This window comes from Lichenostomus cassidix, chromosome 21, assembly GCF_008360975.1.
Source record: "Lichenostomus cassidix isolate B80296 chromosome 21, HeHo_3.0, whole genome shotgun sequence".
Classification (NCBI taxonomy): Eukaryota; Metazoa; Chordata; class Aves; order Passeriformes; family Meliphagidae; genus Lichenostomus; species Lichenostomus cassidix.
In genome coordinates, this window is record NC_139501.1 from 3,220,869 (window position 1) to 3,244,673 (window position 23,805).

General features: G+C 47.4%; 1 protein-coding gene across 6 annotated transcripts in view; it reads left to right on the forward strand.

Annotated features, from left to right (window-relative positions):
* The window catches only part of PRDM16 (PR/SET domain 16), a 271,281-nt gene that overhangs the window by 241,685 nt on the left and 5,791 nt on the right, over nt 1-23,805 (forward strand). For 3 of the 6 annotated variants that reach the window (XM_085080185.1, XM_085080187.1, XM_085080191.1), the window contains 8 exons: nt 2,705-4,106; nt 7,615-7,702; nt 11,507-11,676; nt 13,376-13,453; nt 18,840-19,009; nt 19,575-19,749; nt 20,246-20,476; nt 21,671-21,845. In XM_085080185.1, coding sequence (XP_084936311.1) covers nt 2,705-4,106; nt 7,615-7,702; nt 11,507-11,676; nt 13,376-13,453; nt 18,840-19,009; nt 19,575-19,749; nt 20,246-20,476; nt 21,671-21,845 — 2,489 coding nt within the window. The remainder of the gene's footprint in view (nt 1-2,704; nt 4,107-7,614; nt 7,703-11,506; nt 11,677-13,375; nt 13,454-18,839; nt 19,010-19,574; nt 19,750-20,245; nt 20,477-21,670; nt 21,846-23,805) is intronic. The other 3 variants (XM_085080186.1, XM_085080189.1, XM_085080190.1) reach the window with 2 other exon arrangements.

The following is a 23,805-nucleotide window of genomic DNA, read 5'->3' on the forward strand; positions in this document are numbered from 1 at the left end:
GGATAATTTGACTCCCAGGATTGCTGCGGGGAGATGAGGGATTTCTCCTCGTAATCCCCTCACTCTCACCTCATCAGAATTAGGGAGTTGTCAGACCAAATCAGCCACGAGGAGCAACTGCAGAGGGATCCTGCCTGGCCAGACGTGTCAGGTTGTTTTGCCCATCGATGTGGAATCCATCAGCAGCTTCAAATCCATGAGGCAGGATTGACCAGGAAGGTTTTTTTGAAGTCTTTTTCCCCCTATTCAGTGGAAGAAAAGGTTTTCTCTGTGTGTTTTATTTTTTACAATATTATATTTGGCTTTCTAAAGATCCCAAACCTGTAACTTTATAAGTGCAGAAATCAGAAGGGCGAGAGAGGACATTCCATGCAGAATCACTAAATCATTGGATAACTGGAGATTTGACAGAAATTTTCCAGTTTTCCTTACTTTAGAAGGATGATGGGAGTTCTCAGAGTTACAGCACTTCTCCTTAAGGAATTTTGTGCAGCATTTATACATCTAGCAACAATTCCTGGGGTGAAAAAGGGAAGAATCCTGGAATCATAGAATGGTTACTGTTGGAAAAGCCTTCCGAGATCCTCAACTCCAATCTTTAACCCAACACCTCTGTGTTTACCCCTAAACCTCCCCAAGTGCCACTTCCACAGGTTTTTTGAGCAATTCCAGGGGTGGTGAATCCTGATTCCCTTGGGAAAAACCAGAGATTGTTGTATTTAAGAGACTATCATGGAAGTAAAATTCAAGTGCTCAATTTTTATGGAAAGTAAATTCAGTAGTGCTTCCTCTAAGAACTCTGTTTGGATATTGTTTAAGAAAACACTTTAAAATGAAGTGGAAAAGCCAAATAAACCATTTCTTTGCAAGTCTAAGGTAGCTGAAATAATACTTACAACAGCTATAAAACTCTGCGTGTGCACTAAGGGCAGTTCAGGAGACCTGACCCAAGATTTTACAGTGTGATTGCCAAAAATTAGGATTGGCTCAAACACCCAAACTCTTGAGATGACTTTTTGGTTCTGTTTGTGCTTCCCTGCAGCTCTGCTGTCAGGGCCCAAGGCAGAGAGGCTGAAACTCTCTGGGGACAGACAATGCAGCCTAAATTTCCAGTGCAGTCAGAAACCAGAGGCTTCAGTGACAGTCCTTTGGATTTTGGGATGCTCATCTCAACTGAAATTCAAATTCATTCAATTTTATCCATCTCTGCTTCGAATTCCAATTGGAATTTATTACATTATTATATTTTCAGAGCTACTAGTGAAATACTCTCCTGCCAGTCAATTGATATTCAAGCAATGAAGTAAATCCTAAAGATTTAGGAGAAAATACAGGGAAAATCATGTCCACATCAGTAAAGCTGGGAGGAAGGAAGGAGCACTGAGCAGTTCCTAGCTGGAGGATTGGTTGTCAAAATTTAGATTTGTGTCCTTGACTGTCCAACTCCAAACAATGTCCTTCCCCTGCTTTGTCTGAATTTCCCTGCTCACAAAAGGGTGATAACAGCAGTTCCCCAGGGTAAGGAGTGTGTTAATTCACCACCACATTTATTCCCATGTTGAAAGAGGCACCAGATAATAAAAAGTCCCGGCGTTTTGATGTGTAGAAAAGTTTGGGGTGAGATTTCTGTCTCGCTTTGCCCTGTTCCTTCCACACCAGCAAAGTCTGGAGGTGAAAGGGGTCATAAAAATCCATGTTTTGAAAGCTTGGTATTTACAGGTCGTTAAAGAAAATGCTGATGTGGCCTCACTTAGCAGGGAAGGGGTGTTGGACTGATTTAATGGATTAAAAAAAGAGATCCCAGCCCTGGCAGAACCCAGGCCTGGCTGGCAGGGGGTTTATAGAGCATCCCCCTGGAGGGGTTGTGTACCACTGAGGGCCTTAAGGAAGGGCAGGTTTGATTAAATGAGGAAAAGTTCTTCCCCCTCCAGCCCTCAGTGCTTCCTGCCATGTCAGGACTAATGGGAAGCAGACAAGCTGGAAAAAACAGATTTTATCATTATAATGTGGGATTAGGGCAATGAAGTTTTGAGGGGACTGGAACATCTTCCCTATGGAGCTGGGCAGGGAGAGCTGGGAATGTTCAGCCTGGAGAAGAGAAGGTTTTGTGGAAACCCCACAGCACCTTCTGGGATCTCAAGGGGCTGCAGGGAAGCCAGAGAGGGACTTTGGAGTGACAGGACAAGGGGGAATGGGTTCAGACTGAAAGAGGGGAAATTTAGGTTGGATATTGGGAGGAAATCCTTCCCTGTGAGGGTGGGGAGGCCCTGGCACAGGGTGCCCAGAGAAGCTGTGGCTGCCCCTGGATCCCTGGGAATGTCCAAGATCAGATTGGATGGAGCTTGGAGCAGCCTGGGATAGTGGAAGGTGTCCCTGTCCATGGCAGGGGATGAGATGAGCTTCATATCCCTTCCAACCAAACCATTCTATGATTCCGTGATTACCTTTACTAAAAATTCCTCAAAAATATGAGCAGGAGCAGAACATCCAATTTCTGTGGAGCTGCTTCTTGAGGGATTCTCCAGGATGAGCTTCACCCAAAAGGAAAGGTGTTGGTGTTCCACTGCTATTCCCTCTTCCACCTTCAGGGAAAGGAGACCCAATGGACAGAGTGGGGGGAGGCTGGTGAATCCCGTGTCGAATCCCTGCTATTTTCCTGTTAATTTCATATCGCTTTTGTTGTTGGTTCCTGTTGACGCTTTAGGTGAGGTCTGTCACAAATCCTACACGCAGTTCTCCAACCTGTGCCGCCACAAGCGGATGCACGCCGACTGCCGCACCCAGATCAAGTGCAAGGACTGCGGGCAGATGTTCAGCACTACCTCCTCCCTCAACAAGCACCGGCGCTTCTGCGAGGGCAAAAACCATTACAGCCCCGCCGGAATCTTCGCCCCAGGCCTTCCCCTCACGCCCACCTCCATGATGGACAAATCCAAACCTTCTCCCAACCTCAACCACGCCAGTTTGGGGTTTAATGAGTATTTCCCATCCCGCCCGCACCCCGGTGGGATCCCCTTCTCGCCAGCTCCCCCAGCCTTCCCTGCCCTCACCCCGGGATTCCCGGGGATTTTTCCACCCTCTCTGTACCCCAGGCCGCCCTTGTTGCCACCCACACAATTGCTCAAAAGTCCCCTCAACCACACTCCCGACGCGAAGCTCCCCAGCCCCCTCGGGAACCCGGCGCTGCCGCTGATCTCCGCGGTGAGCAACAGCAACCAGGCCCCTTCAGGGGAGGAGAAATGTGAAAGCAGCCTGGAAAACTCCTACCTGGAGAAGCTAAAAGCCAGGAACAGTGACATGTCCGATGGCAGTGACTTTGAGGATGTCAACACAACCACGGGCACGGATTTGGACACCACGACCGGCACCGGCTCTGACCTGGACAGTGACGCCGAGAGTGACAGGGACAAAACGAAAGACAAGAGTAAACAAATGGAGACCAAGGCAGATTTCGTCAGCAGCTCGGTGTCCGCGAGTTCCACCAACACCACGAGCGAGATCCCTCTCTTCTATTCTCAGCATTCCTTCTTTCCTCCCCCCGAGGAGCACCTGCTGCCCACCACGGGGGCAGCCAATGACTCTATTAAAGCTATCGCCTCCATCGCAGAGAAGTATTTTGGGCCTGGCTTTATGGGGATGCAGGAGAAAAAGATGGGTTCGCTCCCGTATCATTCCATGTTCCCTTTCCAGTTCCTCCCCAATTTCCCCCATTCCCTCTACCCTTTCACGGAGCGAACCCTCAATCACAACTTGCTGGTCAAGGCAGAACCAAAGTCACCCAGGGACCTCCACAAAGTCGGCGGCACCAGCTCGGAGTCCCCCTTCGATCTCACCACGAAGCCAAAAGAGATTAAGCCAATCCTGCCGCCCCCCAAGGTCCTCCCAGCCCCCTCCTCGGGGGAGGAGCAGCCACTGGATCTGAGCATTGGCAACCGCATCCGAGCCAGCCAGAACGGAGGGAGAGAGCCACGGAAAAACCACATTTATGGGGAGAGGAAGCTGATGGCAAGTGAGGTCTTACCTAAGATTTCCCAGTCCCAGCTGCCTCAGCAGCCTTCCCTGCACTACGCTAAGCCATCGCCCTTTTTCATGGACCCCATCTACAGGTATTAACATACCCTGCCTTAAGCCTTTCCCTAACCAGCTCCTTTTCCAGCTGACTCCACACCCTGAGGAAGGGGAGGATGCAGGTTGGTTGGGAAGAGCAGTGAACATCTCCTGTGGTTGTTTGTTCCTCTCCACACGTTGAATTTCCTGAATGGAAAGGGCTGAGTAATTGCAAGGAGCCCTCATAATCAATGTGTAAGGAGCACATCCTTATTTTGATAAAGAAGAAACTTGACCTATTTAAGGACTCTCCCACGAGCCATCGCTAAGATGGCACTTCTGCTGGGGAAATTCCAGAGGTTTGATTCCATAAGAATGCAGAGTTCAGATGCTTTGGAGCCCCAGGCTCTCATGGCTTGGGAATGAGTCAGGAGCCCTGGGAGCCTGGAAATGCAGCTCTCCCACTGACTGCCTTGAGGGCCTTTTGTGAGCCACTTCACCTTTCTTCCTCCCACTCTCCCTTTTTCCTTCTAATGCCTTTTCTTGGAGTTTTGCAGTTCGGAGGAGCTGCTGCCGCAGACCCAACCTGCCAAAACGTGTTACTCTTGGAGTAACAAGTACTGTGTAAACACATGGTAGCATGTTACTACCCAGCTCTCTCCCAGATACATTTCTCACAGATTTATCTGTCTTGGGAGATAACAAGGCCTTTCTGGTGTCACTTGAACAGATGGTTCTGAGGAGGGCCTGATGGGTTACGTCAGAATGAGCTGAACGTGGAAGGCGTGTGTAGAGCAGGCTGGGTGAAGTTATCCAAATGCCAGCTCAACTTCCAGAAGGAATCAATTCAGCAGGAGGTGCAAAGGGAAGATTTGGGCCTTTTGTTGCTTGAGAGCTTTTTGTAAAACCTGTTTCCAAAGGAAAACTATTAAAACTTTGTGGTGAGGGTAGCAGTAAATTTGTGTATTACCCATCCAGGCATTGCCTTTGGTTTCCTCCTGCCATGGATGAGGTGAATATGGCAAGTTTGGTTTTAGCAAAGCCCAGTGAAAAGTTGTGTCTTGAACTGTTTGATTTAGAAAACAACACCTCTAAATTTACTCTACCATGTCTAAATGTTCCACAGCATCTATTTGGATCTGTGTGCTTGGCCTGGAAGGCTCCTGCATTCATTTCGTGGAGGTGAACACTTTGTCCTTGCATTCCTCGTGCTGAATGCATGATCCTTGCTGTGCCCAGCCTGCTGGGAGGTGAATAACTGATCCCCCGCAGGATCTGGTGTGTCCCTGGTGCTGGAAAACCTCAGAGCCACCAGGGTGTGACAGTGTCAGCACCAGGATGGACGCTCAGAGGGCTGCAAGCACCACGACAGTCCCGATGTCACCGCCGGCCGCTGTCGCAGGGCTGATAACTGTGGGAAAAAGTGATGTCAGTGTCTGGCCAGGCCAAGGAGCTGTCGGCTGGGATGAGGATTAGTGAGCCCTCAGTGCTGGCTACGAAACGAGAGCCTCTTGTGTGATGTGGCACTGTATGCCCACGCTGTGCCATCTGTGATGGGGACACCTCCCAGCCCAGAGGGTGCCATGTCACCCTGGCACCCACCATGGCCATCTCCTCCAGGAGAAGCCAGGCATGGTGTGAACAGTGGTTGTAAAAAATACTCCTGGGAGAGAAAAAAAAAAATCAATAAATAGGATAGAAAGGCAAAAGAATCCATGTTGGGTCTCCTGCCACCTCTGGGCATTCTCAGCAGGAATGCTGAAATAACACGGCTTGGAAAAGCCGCTGCCAATTAAAACAGCAGCCTCGGGAAAACCGTAAAGGCCCAGAAGACAGATGGAAGTGAAGGATGGGGGCATCGTTTGTTGCATTCCATGGGATGCTCATCGTTTTAGTCATGTGTTAAAATAGAAAGTCAGCACTGGGGTTGCTTGCGAATCAGACTTCTGATGTAATGAGCAAAACAGCCCAGCTTCCAAGCCCCGGCTTGAAAAATATGGAAATATTTTGTTTCTAAACTTCCCTTTATCAGACTCTCTCACATCATTTGGCTCCCTCGTTTTTTTTCTCCCAAAGGCCACTTAAATCCTTGACATTTTCTCCTGGTGATATAATTTAATGCAGCCAGACAGCCTGAAATGGGGGCAGTTTTTAGCTCAGCCTGTGAGGGTGACGTTCTCAGGCACTGGGCTGAAACGATCGGCTTAATCCTCGGAATTCAGCTCTGACGGGGACGTTTGGACCTTGGGTTTTCATTCCTGGTGCTGGGAGATGGCAGAGCTGGGGAAATGCTGTCAATTCACCGGTTTTTACGCATGTGGAGCAGGCAGGGCTCTCTCCAGCATCTCTGCTGGGATCAGAGATGTTCCCTTGGGTGTTTCATTGCCTCACGGAGAGCAAAGCTCTGCTGGTCAGGGAGCAACTTTTTACTTCTTCTTTGGTTTTTCTGACAACTCAGACCCATAAAAGCACGTAGCTTCCAAAACCCCGTAATTCTGACTGCATTTCCAATCCAGCTCTTCTCTTTCCCTCTACCCAAGAAGAATTAAATACAGATTAAGCACAGCTCACTGACTGCACCCGGCAGGGCTCTTCTTTAAACTCTTTGGTAATTTGATCCACACACCAATCAGCTGAAATGCAGCTAAAATAATTTGCTCTCAATTTATGCTGGACTAATGTAGTTAAAATTATTCTTACTCTTGGATTTCTGCTGGTTTAGCTGGATGGACGCGATTCCAGCCATTAAAAGATGCAGCTGTGTTTGTTGGAGTTACTTCCACAACACTTTCTTTCCCTCAGAGAACATTTCTGTTTGTCTTTTTGGGGATTCCACACCTCGCTCTCCCCGCAAGTAGAATATTTAGTGAAAGCAAAGCCAATATTTTCAAAATAGAAGCCTCACTTTAGGGTCATTTCTGCATCTCAGGTGCTTAAACATCAAATATTTGAATGGACCAAGGTGATATCAGAAGAACTCAGGTTTCTGAGTCACTTCAGAATTCTCCCACCAGTTCCTCACTTTTTAAATTGTTGTCCACAAGGGCTTGCCAAAGAAACTCAATGCAAATTATGTCTCAGCTGCGAGGGAGGAAACAAATATGAAACACCTAATGATTTCAGCACGCTTGGGGCTGCAAAGTCTGGCCCAGTGTTAACTCTTCAGATAAATTCAACTCTCAAAAACAATTTTCTTTCCATGCAGGGGCTGCCTGCTGTGGACTCTAGAGCTTCTCCCGCTCAGACAATTTTACTCTAAACTCAGGGTTTTCCATGACATTTCCCAACAGCAGAGGCTTATAAACCGCTGCAGCAGAGTAAGAGCAAAATGTTTTCTCAGTCATCAGCCTGATGGTTAAAAAAATACTGCCCAAAGGAGGGGATTCATGTTCATGTTTTTTCCAGCGGGGTAATTGCGCGTCAGAATTTGTAGTGTCCAGGAGAAGGGGGAGGAAGACATTTGTTGGGAGTAGGAGAATAACTTAGTGTGTGATTTAAGCACTCAGCAGGCAGCGTGGCTGTGCAGGGCTGCCTGTGAGGTATGTAACCCTCTGTGTTGTTGTCCAGCAGGGTGGAGAAGCGGAAGGTGACAGACCCCGTGGGTGCCCTCAAGGAGAAGTACCTGCGACCTTCCCCGCTGCTTTTTCACCCCCAGGTAAAAGCAGTGACACTGTCACAGCGTGCTGATGGGATGCTGAGGGGTTTGAGGTGGGGTTGGGACACACTGGGATCACTGGGATCACCGGGATCAAACTCCTCCTCATCCAAGGCCTGATTGGAAACTCCACTATTTCCCACTAGTTCCTTTCAGACACTTGGAATTCATACACAGTTTGAGGATGATGGAAGTTGTGTTTTGCTCTTTCTTTTGTATTACCATATAAACAAGGGTGAGGTCTGGACAGCTTATAGGATCTGCCAAATCCCCTTCCACAGCCCAGAATGCCTGTGTGGTTTTCCCTTTGAGAATAGCTGGTGGGGTCATTTGCAGTGGTACAAGTGGAGAAGGACTGTCAACCCCCAGGCAGCAGCATTTTTCACCTTCCTGAAGTTCCCTTCCACCACAAGGAGTGTGTGGAAGCTCCAGGCAGTGGGTTCAGCTGTGCTGCTCCAAAGGCATGGACAGTCCCCAGCTGTCCCCATCCCTCCTGCAGTGACCAGGCTGGGATCCCAGCTCCATGCTCCTCATTGTGCTCTCCTTTATATTCACAAGCATTGTTCTGCCCTGATAATGTTTCCCACCTTAGATAAATAACTGGCAGGTTTGTGAAAGCTGAGTCCTGGTTGCTTTCACAGCTAAACTTAGTTCCTTCATTGTTTCGCGCCAGCCTCAGAGTTTGGTTAATAACTTCCCCCGATTTTTCCTTCATCCAGGCTGGATAATGGTGACAGGCTGGCCAGGAACATCCTGTGTTTGTGTGAGTTAGAATAGTGGGGATATCTGCCTGTAAAGAATCTGATAGCAGGGAGGAGCCAGCGTGGCAAAGCAACCCAAAGAGACGATGAGAAACATTCAGACCTCGAGCAGGAGCAAGCTCTGGGTGGAAGGTTGTTAACATTGTTCCCGAAATCCTGACCACGTCCTCTTCCCATGGCAGTGAAAAGATCTGGAAGGTCTGGTTATCTCTAACAGCTTATCACACGGAATAGCCTCAAATGTACAATCACTGCAGCCCAAAGCTTCCTGATAACTGGCTTTTAATAAAGTGTTCAGATCACTTGATCTGGAGAGGCGCCGTTCCCATGCTGCAGTCCATCAGGTATTTCAGATACAGCGAAGGAACGCAGGCGTTTGTTCCAGAATGTGGGAGATTTGTACCACCAGATCCCCTTTCAATATTGTTATAGAATCACAGAATACCCTGAGCTGGAAGGAACCCACAAGGATCATCCAGTCCAACTCCTGGCCCTGAACAGGACACCCCAAACATCCCACCCTCTGGCAGCCTTGAGGCCATGACCATTCCAGAGATCCAGCATTCCTAAGAATTCTGGATCCTGGATCTTTTCCTAAGAAATCACATTTTTTAGGGTTCCTGCTTCTGCTTTCTCCATTAGGACCAACATTGCTGTGCTTGGTCAGTCACAGTCACGTTCTACCCAGGTTTGTCTCACTCCAAACACGAGTCTGGTCTCAGCCCTTTCCTCTGTGACTAATCCCCAGCTCTCTTGGAGTGCCCTCACTGGGCTGTGATGAAGCCAGAAGATGTGATAAAAGCATTCAGGAGATGTTTCCTCTCTCAAAATGAATTTCAGGCAGCTCTTATTTCTTAGCCAGTCGCTGGCAGAAGTTCCTTTGCTCTCTGGGAGTTTTCCTACATTGTCTATTCCAAATGAAACTCTGGACAACATAAATAACCGGTGTAACTTTTTGATAACTTAATGGAAAGCCTTCCCTCACCTGTTAAGTTTCTTTTCTGTTTTATTATAACCAGGCAGTTGTTCCCTAAATAGCAAAGTGCCTTTGCCACCGGAGAGGCCGTGGCCAGTGTTTAGAATTTTAAAACCAGCCTACGGCTCTCAAGCCAGCAAATATCTCTGACTAAGTGCCTAAAGAACAAGGCACAACAAAGGAGAGCTCCAGGTACCTCTGTGAAGGGCTGAGAGCACAGCTCTGAAAGGTCCGGAGAGCTTTTTAACGTGATGGTTTTGTTGCATGACTGGCAGCTGGGGCAGAGCTGGTGCTGTAAATGATCAAGTAACCTTTTCAAGTGGCTGGTGCTAAGTATTACTTACTATTTATCATGGGCTGGGAGCCTCCAGCTAAGGGGCTGTGGATCTATTATCGGGAAATGGGGGTTACTACTCCTCTTTTTTACAGCTTATGAATGGTTGTCAGCTCTCCACAATGTCTTCTGCGGCGATTAAAGACAATTTTTCTTCATAGCCGTATATTTTTAAACAATATCTTGGCTCTCTTCCCCCTCTGCCCCCCCCCCCCGTTCCAAAGCCCAGTTTAATAAAGTGTAAACGTGCAAAAGGTCAGCCCTTCCTGTACAATCGAGCATCTCGGGGTGATGTATGGCTTCCTACTGCCTTCCGCTCCTCGCTGCCGCCCCGGCTGCCTCCGCAGCTCCCGCCTGGCCCGGTGATGTCAGCCCAGCCAGGAGGCAGCTTTATTGCTGCCTTGTTTGCTTTATCCCTCTTTGCTGCCCCTGCTATCTCCAAAGTGCTCTCAGGAGTGCACAGAGCTGGATGTAGGAGATGTTGGCAGAGTCCTCAGAGCTGCGTTGCTCTCTTGGACTTGGATTTCCTGCCGTAGTGAAAGTAAAAATGCTGTTCTTTAGGTGGGATTTTTATGCAGATCCATTTTGAAATTTTTTTGCACATAATCCAGCTTCATTCTTTCCCTTTTTTGACTTCCCCTTGTCCTGTATCTCCAGGTTTTGCCCTTTCTCCCTCGTTGTGATGTGGTGGTTAATCTTCTGTCTGTGAGAACATGGTTGTGCTGTGCATATCATACAAAATCATACCAAATCATACAAAATCATACAAACCAGATCTGTTAAAGGCATCCAGGGACATTTTGCACAGTGTCCCATCTCCAGGCCTGCATGCCAACTGCTCCGATCCCAGTGGGATGTGTAGGTGTTGCTCCTCCTGCCCATTACTCACCCAGCCACAGGTCACATCCGGAGGTTTGGCTGGAGCTCCCTTTCCCTCCAGGAAGCTCAGCCATCTCCCACCCATGCTTCCATCACCTTTAGGGGCTGCTGAACCTTTCCTACCCATAATTAAAGTGTTGGCCTCTTCACCAGGCAAACTCCCTGTGGAATCACTCCATCCTGAGCCTGATCCCAACTCCTCCTCTTCCCAGCTGCTCCCTCTTCACCCCTTCAGCCTCAGCCTCTCCTCTCCCAGCTCCCTGAGCAGCCATCACACATCCCTCACACCCCACTTTGGCCAGGATTCTTCTGCTTTGGGCCCAAAACTTCTCTGTCCCCCACATCCTGGGGTTGTGTCCCTTCCTGCTCACCCACAGCTCACTGCCTGTCCCTCTGAGCCACCAGGATGCTCCAGGGGACATCAGACCTCCCTGCTCCCCAGGACTTCAGTTTGGGCTTGGGTGCTGAATTCTACCTCAGGCATCTGACCATGGGGTTTGGTTTCAGTGTTATCCCTGGAAGAATGGAGGTCTCTGGTGTATTCTGAGATAATTTTTAATCCAGAAAATGAGCACAGGCACACTGCAGGAAGTGAACAAGGGCTAATTTCTGGGACCTGAATGCCTGGCTGTGCCAGTTGTGCCTTTCCTGCTTTCCCCATGACCAATACACTATTCCTGTCTTCCCTGGCTGCATCCAGTGGCTCCATTTCCCACTCTGCCTCCACCTTCCAAGAGAGCAAACACCAGCAAGAGGTGTAAGAACACTTTAACCAAGCAAAACTGGTGATTTGTTCCTCAGATCCTTCCCTTCCCAGGGATTTTCCTGACGGGACTCTCTCCTTGTCCTTGCAGATGTCGGCCATCGAGACGATGACGGAGAAGCTGGAGAGCTTTGCAGCCATGAAGGCTGACTCTGGCTCATCCCTGCAGCCCCTTCCCCACCACCCCTTCAACTTCCGATCGCCGCCGCCCACGCTCTCCGACCCCATCCTGCGCAAGGGCAAGGAGCGCTACACCTGCAGGTGAGCACAGCGTCCAGATCCAACCCCAGGGGGTGGGAACACCCCGGGATGGGGAAAAAAACTACCCCAGGATGGGGAAAAAACACCTCAGGATGTGCCACCCCAGCTGGGGAGCTGCCCTGGGCACCAGCATGGAGAAGCTCCACGACGACATCTCCGCCAGCAGGGAAAACAAGGAGCGGCGGAATTAGAGCAGAGCTGGGATGACTAATTCCCTCTGAAATAGCTTGTTTTGTCTGGTAGGAAATCAGCATCTTCTGTTTGCTTTGTAATTTTTAATAACCTTGGGAGCGGATCTGGAGATTCTCAAGCAAACCCAACTCTCCAGGCCAAGTCTCTGGCGTGTGGCAGAGAACGCTGCCGTTCCCAACTATATCCAGTCCCAGCTATATCCAACCTCAGCTGCGGAAAAATTATTGAATTTTAGAAATGGTATGCAGGAAACAACTTTTTCAAATCCAGTTCTGTCCACAGAAGTCTTCACATACCCATCCAGCTCCAAACTGGAGCAGATCATGGGTGTTTAATAACAAACCTCTGCCTGCTGTCGCAGTTTTACCTCAAGGTTCTCATGGTGGATCCTGCTGAGGGTTTTTTTGGGTGCAGAAAGTGTCTACAAACTTTGGTTGATGTCTCTTTTATGTTCAGTTTTGCCACAAAAGCTGTGGGCTCAGATTTCAGTTGAGTATTTAGAAATTTGAGGTTTCTACTTAGGAAAGGGACTGGAGTTAAATTTTAAATGCACACTCACAAGTTAACATTTGGACTTCTGTTGTTGAGGAACACTCATATTAACTGTTCATCTTCAGGACAGCTGAAGGTCCCTGAAATTAAGAAAGTCTGTCATAGCTTACTCTTACAATAGATTTCATAGTCACAGAGTGCAGCCCCTCATCCTTGGTATTTTATTTCCCAATTGGCGTTTTTATTTATACCTTTTTGATTTTACTGCAAACTGGATTTATTGTGGAGCACAGTCCCTTCCTTTATTAATTTTCTATGGCTTTATTTCCTTGCTCTAAGCAGCCTGTCAGCCTCCTAACCCACAGCACGGTGCTGCAGCCTTTATCCATAGAAAATTCTGTGAATTCCAAGGATGAAAGAGCAGATTCTGTATGATGAGCATGTCAACCGGGCTAGGAAGGAGATGCAGAAACATCTCAAGTGCCAATCTGCCTGGGCAGTGATTAAACCCTCTGTACCCTGGTGCAGGAATGCTGTAGCTAAACTGTGTCCTCAAGTGCCATGTCCACACTTTTTTTGAATACTTCCAGGGATAGTGACTGCCCCACCTCCCTGGGCATCCCATTCCAATGCCTGACAACCCTTTCTGAGGAAAAAAATTCCTGATAGCCAATCTAAACCTCCTCTGAGGCTGTTTCCTATTGTCCTGTCCCTCGTTTTCTGGGAGCAGAGCCTGACACCACCTGGCTGCTCCTTCCTGTCAGGGAGTTGTGGAGTGAAAAATCCTTCCTGAGCCTCCTTTTCCCCAGGCTGAGCCCTCCCAGCTCCCTGAGCCTCTCCTGGTGCTCCCACATCCCCACAGTGACCCCTGCAACCCTGGGATGGTACTTTTGTCCTCCCATGAGCTCTGAGTGCATGAATGGGTTTTGTGATCGGTGTCAGAACGAGACATCCAGCTTGTCCTGTGCCATCCATGGACTCTCCTGATCCTTTCCTTTGGTTTTCCCCATTCCAGGTACTGTGGCAAGATCTTCCCACGCTCAGCCAACCTGACGAGGCATCTGCGGACACACACTGGAGAGCAGCCTTACAGGTGATGCTTTCCCCCATAAAATTCCCTTTCCCAAGCACTCCTCACTCACCACTCTGCTATTTTTCCCCCCCTCTCTCATAAAGCTGTGCCAGCAGAATACCACAGGCCTGGAGCATTACACAGAGTGATTCATAGGGTTGTATATTATGTGTGCCAGCCAAAAATAATCAGGCTTGGCAGCTCGAAGATAGACACTTAACTTATATTTAGATGTATGCTGGCAAATGAGGGCTCTGATTTGCAGTGTTGTTTCACACTCACGTTAACCATTCATCTCAAGGACAGCTGAAGGTGCTGAATGGCTCTGAAATTCGGGTTGGTTTGAAGGGCTTGCCAGGACCTTCACTGCTGGGGCTAGCTGGTTTTTTTTTTTTTTTCCTTTTCTTAATGCACATCAGAGGTGCCTGGAGTAGTGGATCAAAAAAACAAAGGAGGAGAAAAACCTTGTCGAGTTACCTGCTTTAAAATCGAATTTTGGTTGTGTGTGAGCTTAAATCAGCAAGATTAAGAGGAGAGCTGGGAGAGGGGGAATTCCCACCCAGTCTCACACATTCATGGGTGCTTAAGGTAGAAGGATAAACTATTTTCTGTTAATTGTGGACAAGCTGATGGGATTTTGGTTCCTCACTGAGCACAAGGACAGACTCTCCCCCGAGAGGATCCCATCCTCAGTGGGTTCTGTGGCTCCTGTCCAAGTCAGGGCTTTAAATCTGAATAAAACTCACAAGAAAATATACATTACATGTGTTCCTAGCTATATAAATAACTATTTCTCATGGAACACCAAGCAGGAATCTTTCCCCCCCAGGCATTTTCTCCTTGTGCGTTACAAACAGCCTCAAAAAACTTGGGCCAAAAATGCACTTTTTTTGGTCAGAATGAGGTCCATAAATGAGCAAACCTGAAGGAATGATGAATCGAGAGTTTGCTGCAAATCAAAAATCACAATATGAGGGAGTGTTTTGCAGGTTGTCAAACAATGGTAACAATTCAGTTTCGTTTTGGGTAGCTGAGATTGCAGCGTTTCATACACAGCCATAAGTTCACAAGAAAGCAAATGGAGCAGTTATTAAATAAAGAGAAACACGAATTTATGAGCAGCAAAAGGCCATGTGGTCAAATACATCACATTTTTATGCTCAGTTTAACCTAAGAATTGACTCTCCCACATTGTAATCCCTGCTACGCTGAGAATCACATTTATTTTCCATCCAGAATTTTTAGTGTAGACATTAGGTAAATTAAAAATACACCAACCCCCCCCCCCCAAAGCAGACATATATTTTGGATCCATTCCCTGCTGTGATGTTTGGGGTTGTGTTACTTGATATGCCTGAACAAGCCCTGTATGTTCCCTGTCCGCTGAAACTCCCGATTATTCCGAGATCGTTAGTTCGGTTTTCTTCCAAAAAAGGAGACTTGCAACTTAACAAAGGTTAGGAAAATAAAGATTTATTTGATCTGGTCTTCTCCCAGAAAATAGCCTGTGTGGGTTTTTTAGAGGTCTGACTCCTGGACAATGTTGCATTCTAACAGCACTCCAGAGAGCCGGGGCTGCGTTTACAGACGAGCTTTAATTATCATTGATTTGCTTTTCCTCTCAGAGAACTGAGATTTGCAGCTTTGGCAGCCAGGCTTGTTTTGAAAGCTTGGTTTTTAAGTGCTGACTTCAGGCAGGTAAAAGGAGGTTGCTGACTTCTCAGGGTTTTGCTGTTGTCTCCTTTGCAACTTCGCTTTTGATTGTTTAATTTTATTTTTTTTTTACCCTGTTACTATATATAAATAATTTTATATATAATAATCCAAATATTAATTTAAAATTTCTTAAAGACAACAGGCCAGAAAATCAGGTCTTTTGGGTTTGATTCCTGATTGTCATTGAAAAATGATGGGATTTTTGGAGTTTTTTTGGGGTGGTTATCAAGTCACCCAAACTTCTTCAGTGTCTATTTAATTATGTTAAATTAGGAATTAACTATTTAATTATGTTAATTAGGAATTAACAGCACATGAGCAACGAGGAAGCAGATTCTTTTTATAAAGGGAAAGTGCAGCATGTTTTCTAAGGAGTGAGAAATACCTGCTAATGCATTTCCTAAAAATCAAGTGATTTGAAAATACTCCAAGACTCTGTGCCCTGTGGTGAAATTCAACGTTTCTTTCCACTCTTCTTTTTTTTTCCCTGCGCCATATCGGAAATTCAGGGCTATAAAAATTCTGTATTTCAGAATTCAGGGATAAAAAGGCCCTTGGAGGCCTCATGTCCTGATATCTTCACTAAACTAGAACTCACAACTGCAGCCGACATCTGCTAAGATTGCACATAGCTCAGTAAATATTGAAGATATTTCTCGTTTTCTGGTTTTCAAAACTCAGCCTGAGCTCACCTCTGATATAAATGCACTTGAGGCTGTGGAGTCACTCAGAAGAGGAGCTGCTGCCCGTGGGTTTTGTGCTTTGGCACTGCAATTCTGCCTCTCCAGCTCACACTGATCAGTGCCAAACATTGGGAGAGGAATTCAGGGATTCCTCCCCACATTCCCGGGTTTGCTCCCTGTTTTCCCATTTCCCCCATCTTGTCCCAGAGCTCCTCCAGCTCCCAGAATTGCTCAGAGCTCCCCAGCTCCTCCCTGGCTCCTTCCTTGCTGTCATCACTCCCACTTGGGATGTTTTCAGCCCCTTTTTGTGTTCCTTCAAGCTAATAAGGAAGAAGCTTTGTCGGGGTGTTTGCAAAACAAACCTTCGAGTTTTATTCTTCTCCTCCCTCTGCATTCACCCCTTTCCCTGAATTTCAGCTGATTCCTCTGCCTGGGCCATTTATTTAGATGAAAACCAGCAAAACTCCCAGCAGCAACCCCTCTGGGACCACAAATAACTCCGGACATCTCCCTCATCCTTTGCTCCCAGACAGGAGCTGCTCCTTCCCAGAGCCCCTCTGGTTCCTATTTTTTCAACAAGCTCTTTATCCCCTCCCCATTGCCGACCCTGGATCCACATAGCTCATGGTTAGGGCGAGGATCTGTCACAGGGAACTTTTCAAAGGTTTCCTGAACATCTAAATAAAAGGACACGGAGGAGGTTGGGTTGTTCCTGCCTGGGGCGTGTGGGAGCTGATTTTAAATGGCTGGAGCTGCTCTTGGAATGATGGAAACCTGGGTTATCCTGGTGCCAACTGTGCCAGGAATTCCCTGTGCCAGGAATTCCCTGTGCCAGGTATTCCCTGTGCCAGGTATTCCCTGTGGGACACACAAAAAAGGTGGTTTTTAGGTGTTTTCTACTTTTTTAGGCAGGGAGAGAAAACCACTGGCATCAGCAGGGGTGAGGAGGAGGATCTTAGTCTAAGCTGGAGAAAACCACTCATGAAAATCCCATGGAACAGCAGGAATATTGGGATATTGGCAGGTTAGGACATTGCAGTTTGCTGAACAGAAGGAGTAGCCAAAGAGTTGCAGCTCCTGAGAGTAAATTCATTGTTGCTGGAAATCCGTGGTTAAATCTCTGTACAGAAACTGTGCTTGTTCTTGTTTTCTGGAGTTATTTGGGATTTTAGAAAAAAAAATGAAAAGCAAAGACTTCAGAAGTCTGGAAAAGCTGTGGTTTAAAAAGAGATTTTGCTCTCTCCCTCAGTTAATCCTAATAAAGGATCATTATTTGAAATGTCTCTATTCTTTCTGGAGATTTAGCAGTAGGGAATTCCGAGGTGGACATCCAATCCATAAACATCCAGCGAGAGAGAGTGTTTCATAAATGTATCCCTGCCATTTCCAAAAATAATACCAATTTATTTTTAGAGACCAAATAAAAAAATCGCAGCTGGAGCACATCTGGAAATGGAGTCTTTCACGATGGGGACTTTTTTACACTCACAGCTGAACCTGTTGTGTCTGTAGGGGAGAATCCCATGTTCTGAGTGTCCAGGGAAATCCAGTTCCATCCCTGAGTGAGGCAGGCATGGGCTGAGTCTGTGCACATCAGGAGCTGCTGGTATTCCCAAAACCTGCATGGATGCCCTTAAATCTCCATGTCTTGAAGTGAAGGAGGCCCTGGCACAGGTTGTCCCATCCCTGGAGGTGTCCAAGGCCAGGTTGGACAGGGCTTGGAGCCACCTGGGCCAGTGGAAGGTGTCCCTGCCCATGGCAGGAGGTGGCACTGGATGAGCTTTAATGTCCCTTCCATCCCAAACCGTTCTGGAATTTTGGGATTATCACGGAATCAGCTCAGCTAAATAAGACAGATATTGCTCCCGGTTAGAGGAGCTCAGAGCAGCCTTGCTGGAGTGGAGTGGATTTGTTCTGCAATTACAAGGGCTTGGGAACAGTTGGGATTTTGTCCCACAAGCGTCCAGGATTTGTGGAGCTCTGGATCAGAGATTCTGCTGCTCGTGGGTTTCGGAAGCAGAGCCGTGGGGGAGCAGCTTTGTCGAGGCACAAGGGAAGTGTTTAAAGGGAGATGGAACGAGGAATTCGGGGAGAAATGAGGTTTTCAGGAATTTTAGACCCAAACTCTCTACCGCAGCTCGGAGCTGCCACCTTCAGTCCATACACGTCTCTGGCTCTGAGCTGGGCTGAACCCACACAGCATCACCTCAGCAATTCCTGGGGTTTATTTGGAAGGAATCTAACCCAAAAAGAGGGGTGATGGCTTTGAACAAACCCCCAGCCCATCTACCGTGTGTCCTGCAGAGATTTAGTTTAAAGAGATTTAGTTATTTCTTCACTCAGCAGCTTCCCTGAGCATCCTGCCTTGGCTCCTTGCATTCCAGCTTTTCATCATAAACCAGATATTCACCCATAGGAGTAAATTTTATCTTGTTTGGAAAGCATGGTGGATTTCTTGGGAGCTGGTTTGCTATAAGAACAGCCATAATTACCCTTAAAGCCACTCTGTGGTTCCTGCATCTCCAGTACCACAAGGAATTCCACAAAGATGGAATTTTCTTTGTATCCAGCTAACTGTCATGCAGGGATTTGCCAGTTAATAACTATTTTATACATTTCACCTCCCTTCTTTCTTCTTCTCTCTTCCTTGTCCTCCCTCCACAGCCATATTTCACCTGATTCCCCACAACAAGTGGAAGGAATAAATCCACCTCTCTCATTTGTACACCCATGCATGGAAAAGTAATTATTTTGTTTCAAACTCCTATTTGTTTGGACGACTCGCTTCCTAATTAATCCTAATCCTTTCTTTGTGCTCCTTGAGTACCAACAACATCAGATTTGTCTGGGATGATTAATGCTTTGTGCTTCCCTCAGCTGAGCAAAGATTTATAGACCAACATTTTCTGGCTTTCTGATAGTCCAATTTTTCTCCTTTTTTTTTTTCTTTCTGCTGTTTTTTTGTGGTTTTTTTTTTTCACTCTTTGCCTTTTGCTGTTGTTTTTCAGGTGTAAATACTGTGACAGGTCGTTCAGCATTTCCTCCAACCTGCAGCGACACGTCAGGAACATCCACAACAAGGAGAAGCCATTCAAGTGCCACCTGTGCAACAGGTGCTTCGGGCAGCAGACCAACCTCGACAGGCACCTGAAAAAACATGAGCACGAGAATGTTCCAGGTAGGGAAAGACTCCTTGGGTCTGCTGGGGATCACTGGAGAAAGGAGAAACCCTGGTCTGTGCTTTCTGACCCTTGGGATGAGTTTGTAGGGGTTGTTTGTAGGGTTTTTTTGGAAGTTCAAGAGGATAAATAGGTTTTGACTTAATATAAAAAACTAAAGGAAAACTAAAACTAAAGAAAAACTAACATCATATCATTCGTGTGATGAAGCCAAGTGAGTGATTTCCCAGCATAGTTTAAAAAAAAATATTATGGAAGAGTTATAGGCAAACAGCTCTGCAATGGTTCTTCAATTGTGTGTCATCAATAAATGCTGAATATCAGCTGTATTTCTCCCTGTAGCTCAGGTCTGGAAAACACAATCCTCCTTTGGGACCTTTGCTCCATAAGTTTCCTCTTGAGTTTTAAATCATTAATATAAAGTGAGAGAGTTGTTGAGAACATTCTTCCTTTATGTTTCCTCTTAACCATGGCCTTGCCAACACCTGATGGAATCTCCTGTTCTCTCTCCTGTTTTCTCTCCTGTTTTCTCTCCTGTTTTCTCTCCCCGTTCCTGCCCTGCAGTGAGCCAGCACTCCGGAGTCATCACCAACCACCTCGGGACCAGCGCCTCCTCCCCCAACTCGGAATCAGACAACCATGCACTTTTAGACGAAAAAGAGGATTCCTACTTCTCGGAAATCAGAAATTTTATTGCAAATAGCGAGATGAATCAAGCGTCGGCTTTAGCAGATAAAAGGTAGACGTGGAAATGGAATTATCTGCTGGCAGGACAGGCATGAACAGCAGAATAATACAAGAGGGAGTTCAGGCTGGCTGGGAGAATTCAGTAGATCCTCCTCCTGATTGCTTGAAGGGAGATTGATTGAGGACAGAGCCCAGAGAAGGAGGAAGGCTGCTTGTTCCATAGGTGTTATATTTTAAGAGATGGAAAAACAACATTTAAATCCAGACTGCACAGAATTGTAGTCCAGAAAGCCTTGGGGTTGGTGTATTCTTGACATGCTTATTGGCCCTTAAGGACCGTGAAGGGTGATTTTTAAATGCCTAAAGCACATTGGGTTTCTTCTTGTTACATTTTAAATAATATATATGTATATATAAATATGTCTCTGCGTTCATATATAACATTATCAAAATCTGGCATTCCAGTGGGAATACATGACATAAACATTTGCCATCTTTATTTTCCATTCCTTTCTTCTCCTCCCTCCCACCTCAACCAAACACCCCAGGCCAGAAATCCAAGATATCGACGGCAACTCCCAGTGCCACGGCTTAGCAAACGAGAAAACAGAAGATGTGGACGATGAGGACGAAGAACTGGAAGAGGAAGATGACGACAGCCTGACGGGGAAATCCCAGGATGAAACAGCATCACCCACGGCAGAGCCACGAGGAGCATTTGAGGATGAGGAGGACGAGGAGCCCACGTCTCTCACCATGAGCTTTGACCACACCCGAAGGTGAGGAGGGCTCCTTCGAGAGCCCAGAGGGGTTCAGCCCCTGCCTGTGTCTGTGGTGGATCGTGAGTGCTGTGGGTTTGTTTGCCAAGCCATGCCATGCCTTTGGTTTGATTCCAAACTCACTCCAGATTCCATTTCACCGTGGTGGGGGACGTGAGACAAGTGGACTGCAAGGATGGTCTGGGGTGATGTCCAAGCCTTGAGGAGTCTGGATCAGTTTGACACAAAACCCAGAGTTTTCAGGGTACCACAGCTCAGCAGAGGTTGTTTCTCTCTCCAGAACTCTGCTCAGGGCAAGGGAAGAGGCATCTGTGTAATGCCTTTGGTGCTGCTCTGCCCCTTTGAGTTGTAGGAAAATACTCTTGGCTTCAAGTGGAGTTCTCAGAGCTCTGGCCAAAAGGGGATTCAGCCCCTCTGCCCTACCCAGGTGAAACCTCACCTGCAGAGCTGCCTGCAGCCCTGGGCTCCAGCACAGGAAGGATGTGGAGCTGCTGGAGAGAGTCCAGAGGAGACACCAGGATGATCAGAGGGATGGAGCAACTACAAGAAATACAGAAAGAGACTGTTTCTAGGGGCCTGGAGTGACAGGACAAGGGGGAATGGGTCCAAACTGAAAGAGGGCAAGTTTAGGTTGAATATTGGGAAAAAATTCCTCCCTGTGAGGGTGCTGAGGCCCTGGCACAGGGTGCCCAGAGAAGCTGTGGCTGCCCCTGGATCCCTGGCAGTGTCCAAGGCCAGGTTGGACAGGGCTTGGAGCAACCTGGGATAGTGGAAGGTGTCCTGCCCATGGAACTGGACAATCTCTAATGTCCCTTCCAACCCAAACCAGATGTCATGATTCTATAAAAAGTGAAGCTTTTTCCTCCCAAGGTCAAGCCACACCTGAACACCTTTAAAACAAAAGATTGCTGCACACAGCACAGGCTCAGCTCTCTTTTTGCTGCTTTATCCCAATTTCTGGGGGAATTCACAGCACACAACGCTGAGCAACACCTCACCCAGCACCTCAGGCAGAATCTCAGACACCTGCAGCTCGTTGCTCTCCACTTCCACCTCTCTCCTCCCATCCCGTGTCGTCTGTCCGTCTGTCCATCCCTTCACGCATGTGGCTCGTGAGCCCCCGTGGGTGGTGCATGCAGGCTGTGGGCCACACCAGCTAACACAGGTCACCCCTTCCCCTGGTCATTGGTACAGGTGTATTGAGGAGGACGAAGCCGGCCTGTTAGATTTGGAGCAGATGCCGAATTTTGGGAAGGGGCTGGATCTCCGCAAAGCAGCCGAGGAAGCATTTGAAGTTAAAGATGTGTTTAATTCCACCTTAGACTCTGAGGCAATAAAACAGACTCTGTACAGGCAGGCTAAAAACCAGGTGGGTATATCCAGAACGTTTTCCTAGCTTGCCACCAGCGTGTAGAGCAGGATTAGGGAGCAGCTGGCCTCCTCTAGCCAAGGGTTATTTTCCCTTTCCAGTGGGTTATTTTCCCCTTCCAGTGGGTTATTTCCCCTTTCCAGCAGGAATTCTGACACACACAGCAACGTGTCTTGTTGCAACTAAACTGAAACAGAGGAGGAAGGGAGTGGGAATCGCCTTGAGATGGATTTATCTCAGCCTGTGCAGTGAGAATGGGGTTATGCAGGAAGAGAGAGGCATCTGTCTGTTTTTATCTGTTTGTATAAATGTCTTTATATCTCCTGATTTATTTATACTTTGGGGTGGCTCTTCTGTCGGTAACCACTGAGGTTTTATATCTCCTGATTTATTTATACTTTGGGGTGGCTCTTCTGTCAGTAACCACTGAGGTTTGGTCTGCAGGAACAGCAACTAAGGGCCCTTGGGGTTGGTTAAAACAGGTGTGATAGACAATTATATTTCCAGGACTTTGCAACCCAGCATGTCTAGAGGGTCTCCTTGTTTATCTCCTTGATTTCTAAAAGTAAACCATAAAATGAAAAAAAAAAAAAAAACAACAACAAAAAAAAACAAAACCAACACTGTAAACTAGACCAATTCAGGCCTGCCAAAAAACCTCAAAATGGCATCTCAGAATTAATGGATATCTGAGAGAAATCTGGAGGTTTGGACTGTTCTGTGCATGTTTTCTGCTTTTTGATTAGTCAAAATACTCGCTCTGGGTTTATGGAGTTGATCTCTTGATCCCTCCATGAGGATTCTCACAAAAGAACTGTTCAGTGAAGGTACCTCAGCAGGCTGGGCTGGAGAGAGGCCACAGCCCCTGGTGGGGTATGAGCACAGCTCTTGCTTCAGAGTCCCTTTCTGGCCCTCAAGCAACAGAATTTATCCCAAAATCTATTTCAAATGTCCAGCAGAGCAGTAGCTTAGTGCAGCCTCCATGCAGAACATGATTTTTGATTTAGCATCACCCAAAACTTGTGAAACTTTTGTCCTCCTTCACGGTGGGTGGCAGTAGTGAGGGTGGGGAGGGTCTGCTGGCAGAGAGAGCCCAGAGGTTTTTTGGGGTGACACCCATGTAAACACAAGCCACTTGCCTGACCCCTCCCTGTGTCCTGTCACTAACATCCCAAATGCACTAACTCTGTGGGAGCAGCTTGCTCTTTCCCAATATGTACCACACTGCTGGGTCCAGCCTTGCTTGGGTCAGGGAGGGGATTTTTGGGTTTTGACTCTGTTTTACACTTGAATCACAATAAGCAACTTAAGTAATTTAAACCATCAATAGGAAATATTTGTGTGGGCAGCACAGCACTCCTTTGGGTTAATTTTAAGCAGTTTTGGAAGCATTTGTGTCCACAAAACTCTTCCCTGGGCCAGGGAGAGTGGGAACTGTGTCCTCCTGCTCTTCAGGCTGTGGGTGACAATGACATTGTCTTTCCCCTCTACTGAATGAGAGTATCATCTTTCTGAGCCCTCATATAACTCCTGTAGGCTGTGAAAGGATGCAGAGGTGTGTGAGACAAATCTTCTGTGCTGGTAGAGGGAGAGCAGCCAGGTTACCAGGAGCCAGCAGATTGTTAGAGGGCAAACAAGTCTCACTGCATTTCTCTCAGCAAACACCTTTAAGTGCTCCTCTGCAGCAATAAATCCACCCTGCTCATGGCAATGGGAATTCCATATTCCTAAATACCCACCCTGGCACCACCAGTGGGCCATGCCAGGCATTGAGCTGGGATGAGCAGCTGCTCACTGCTTCCCCCTGGGCATTGCTGCCCCATTCCCAGGGCACTGCTGCCCCAGCCCAGCCTCACTGAGCCACTGGCTTGTCTGGGGAGGTGGTTTTTTTCAGAACAAGCCCCAGTGACTGCTGCTTTCTCTGGGAGCAGAGCCTGGAATTCCCTGTGGAGGTTTGTGG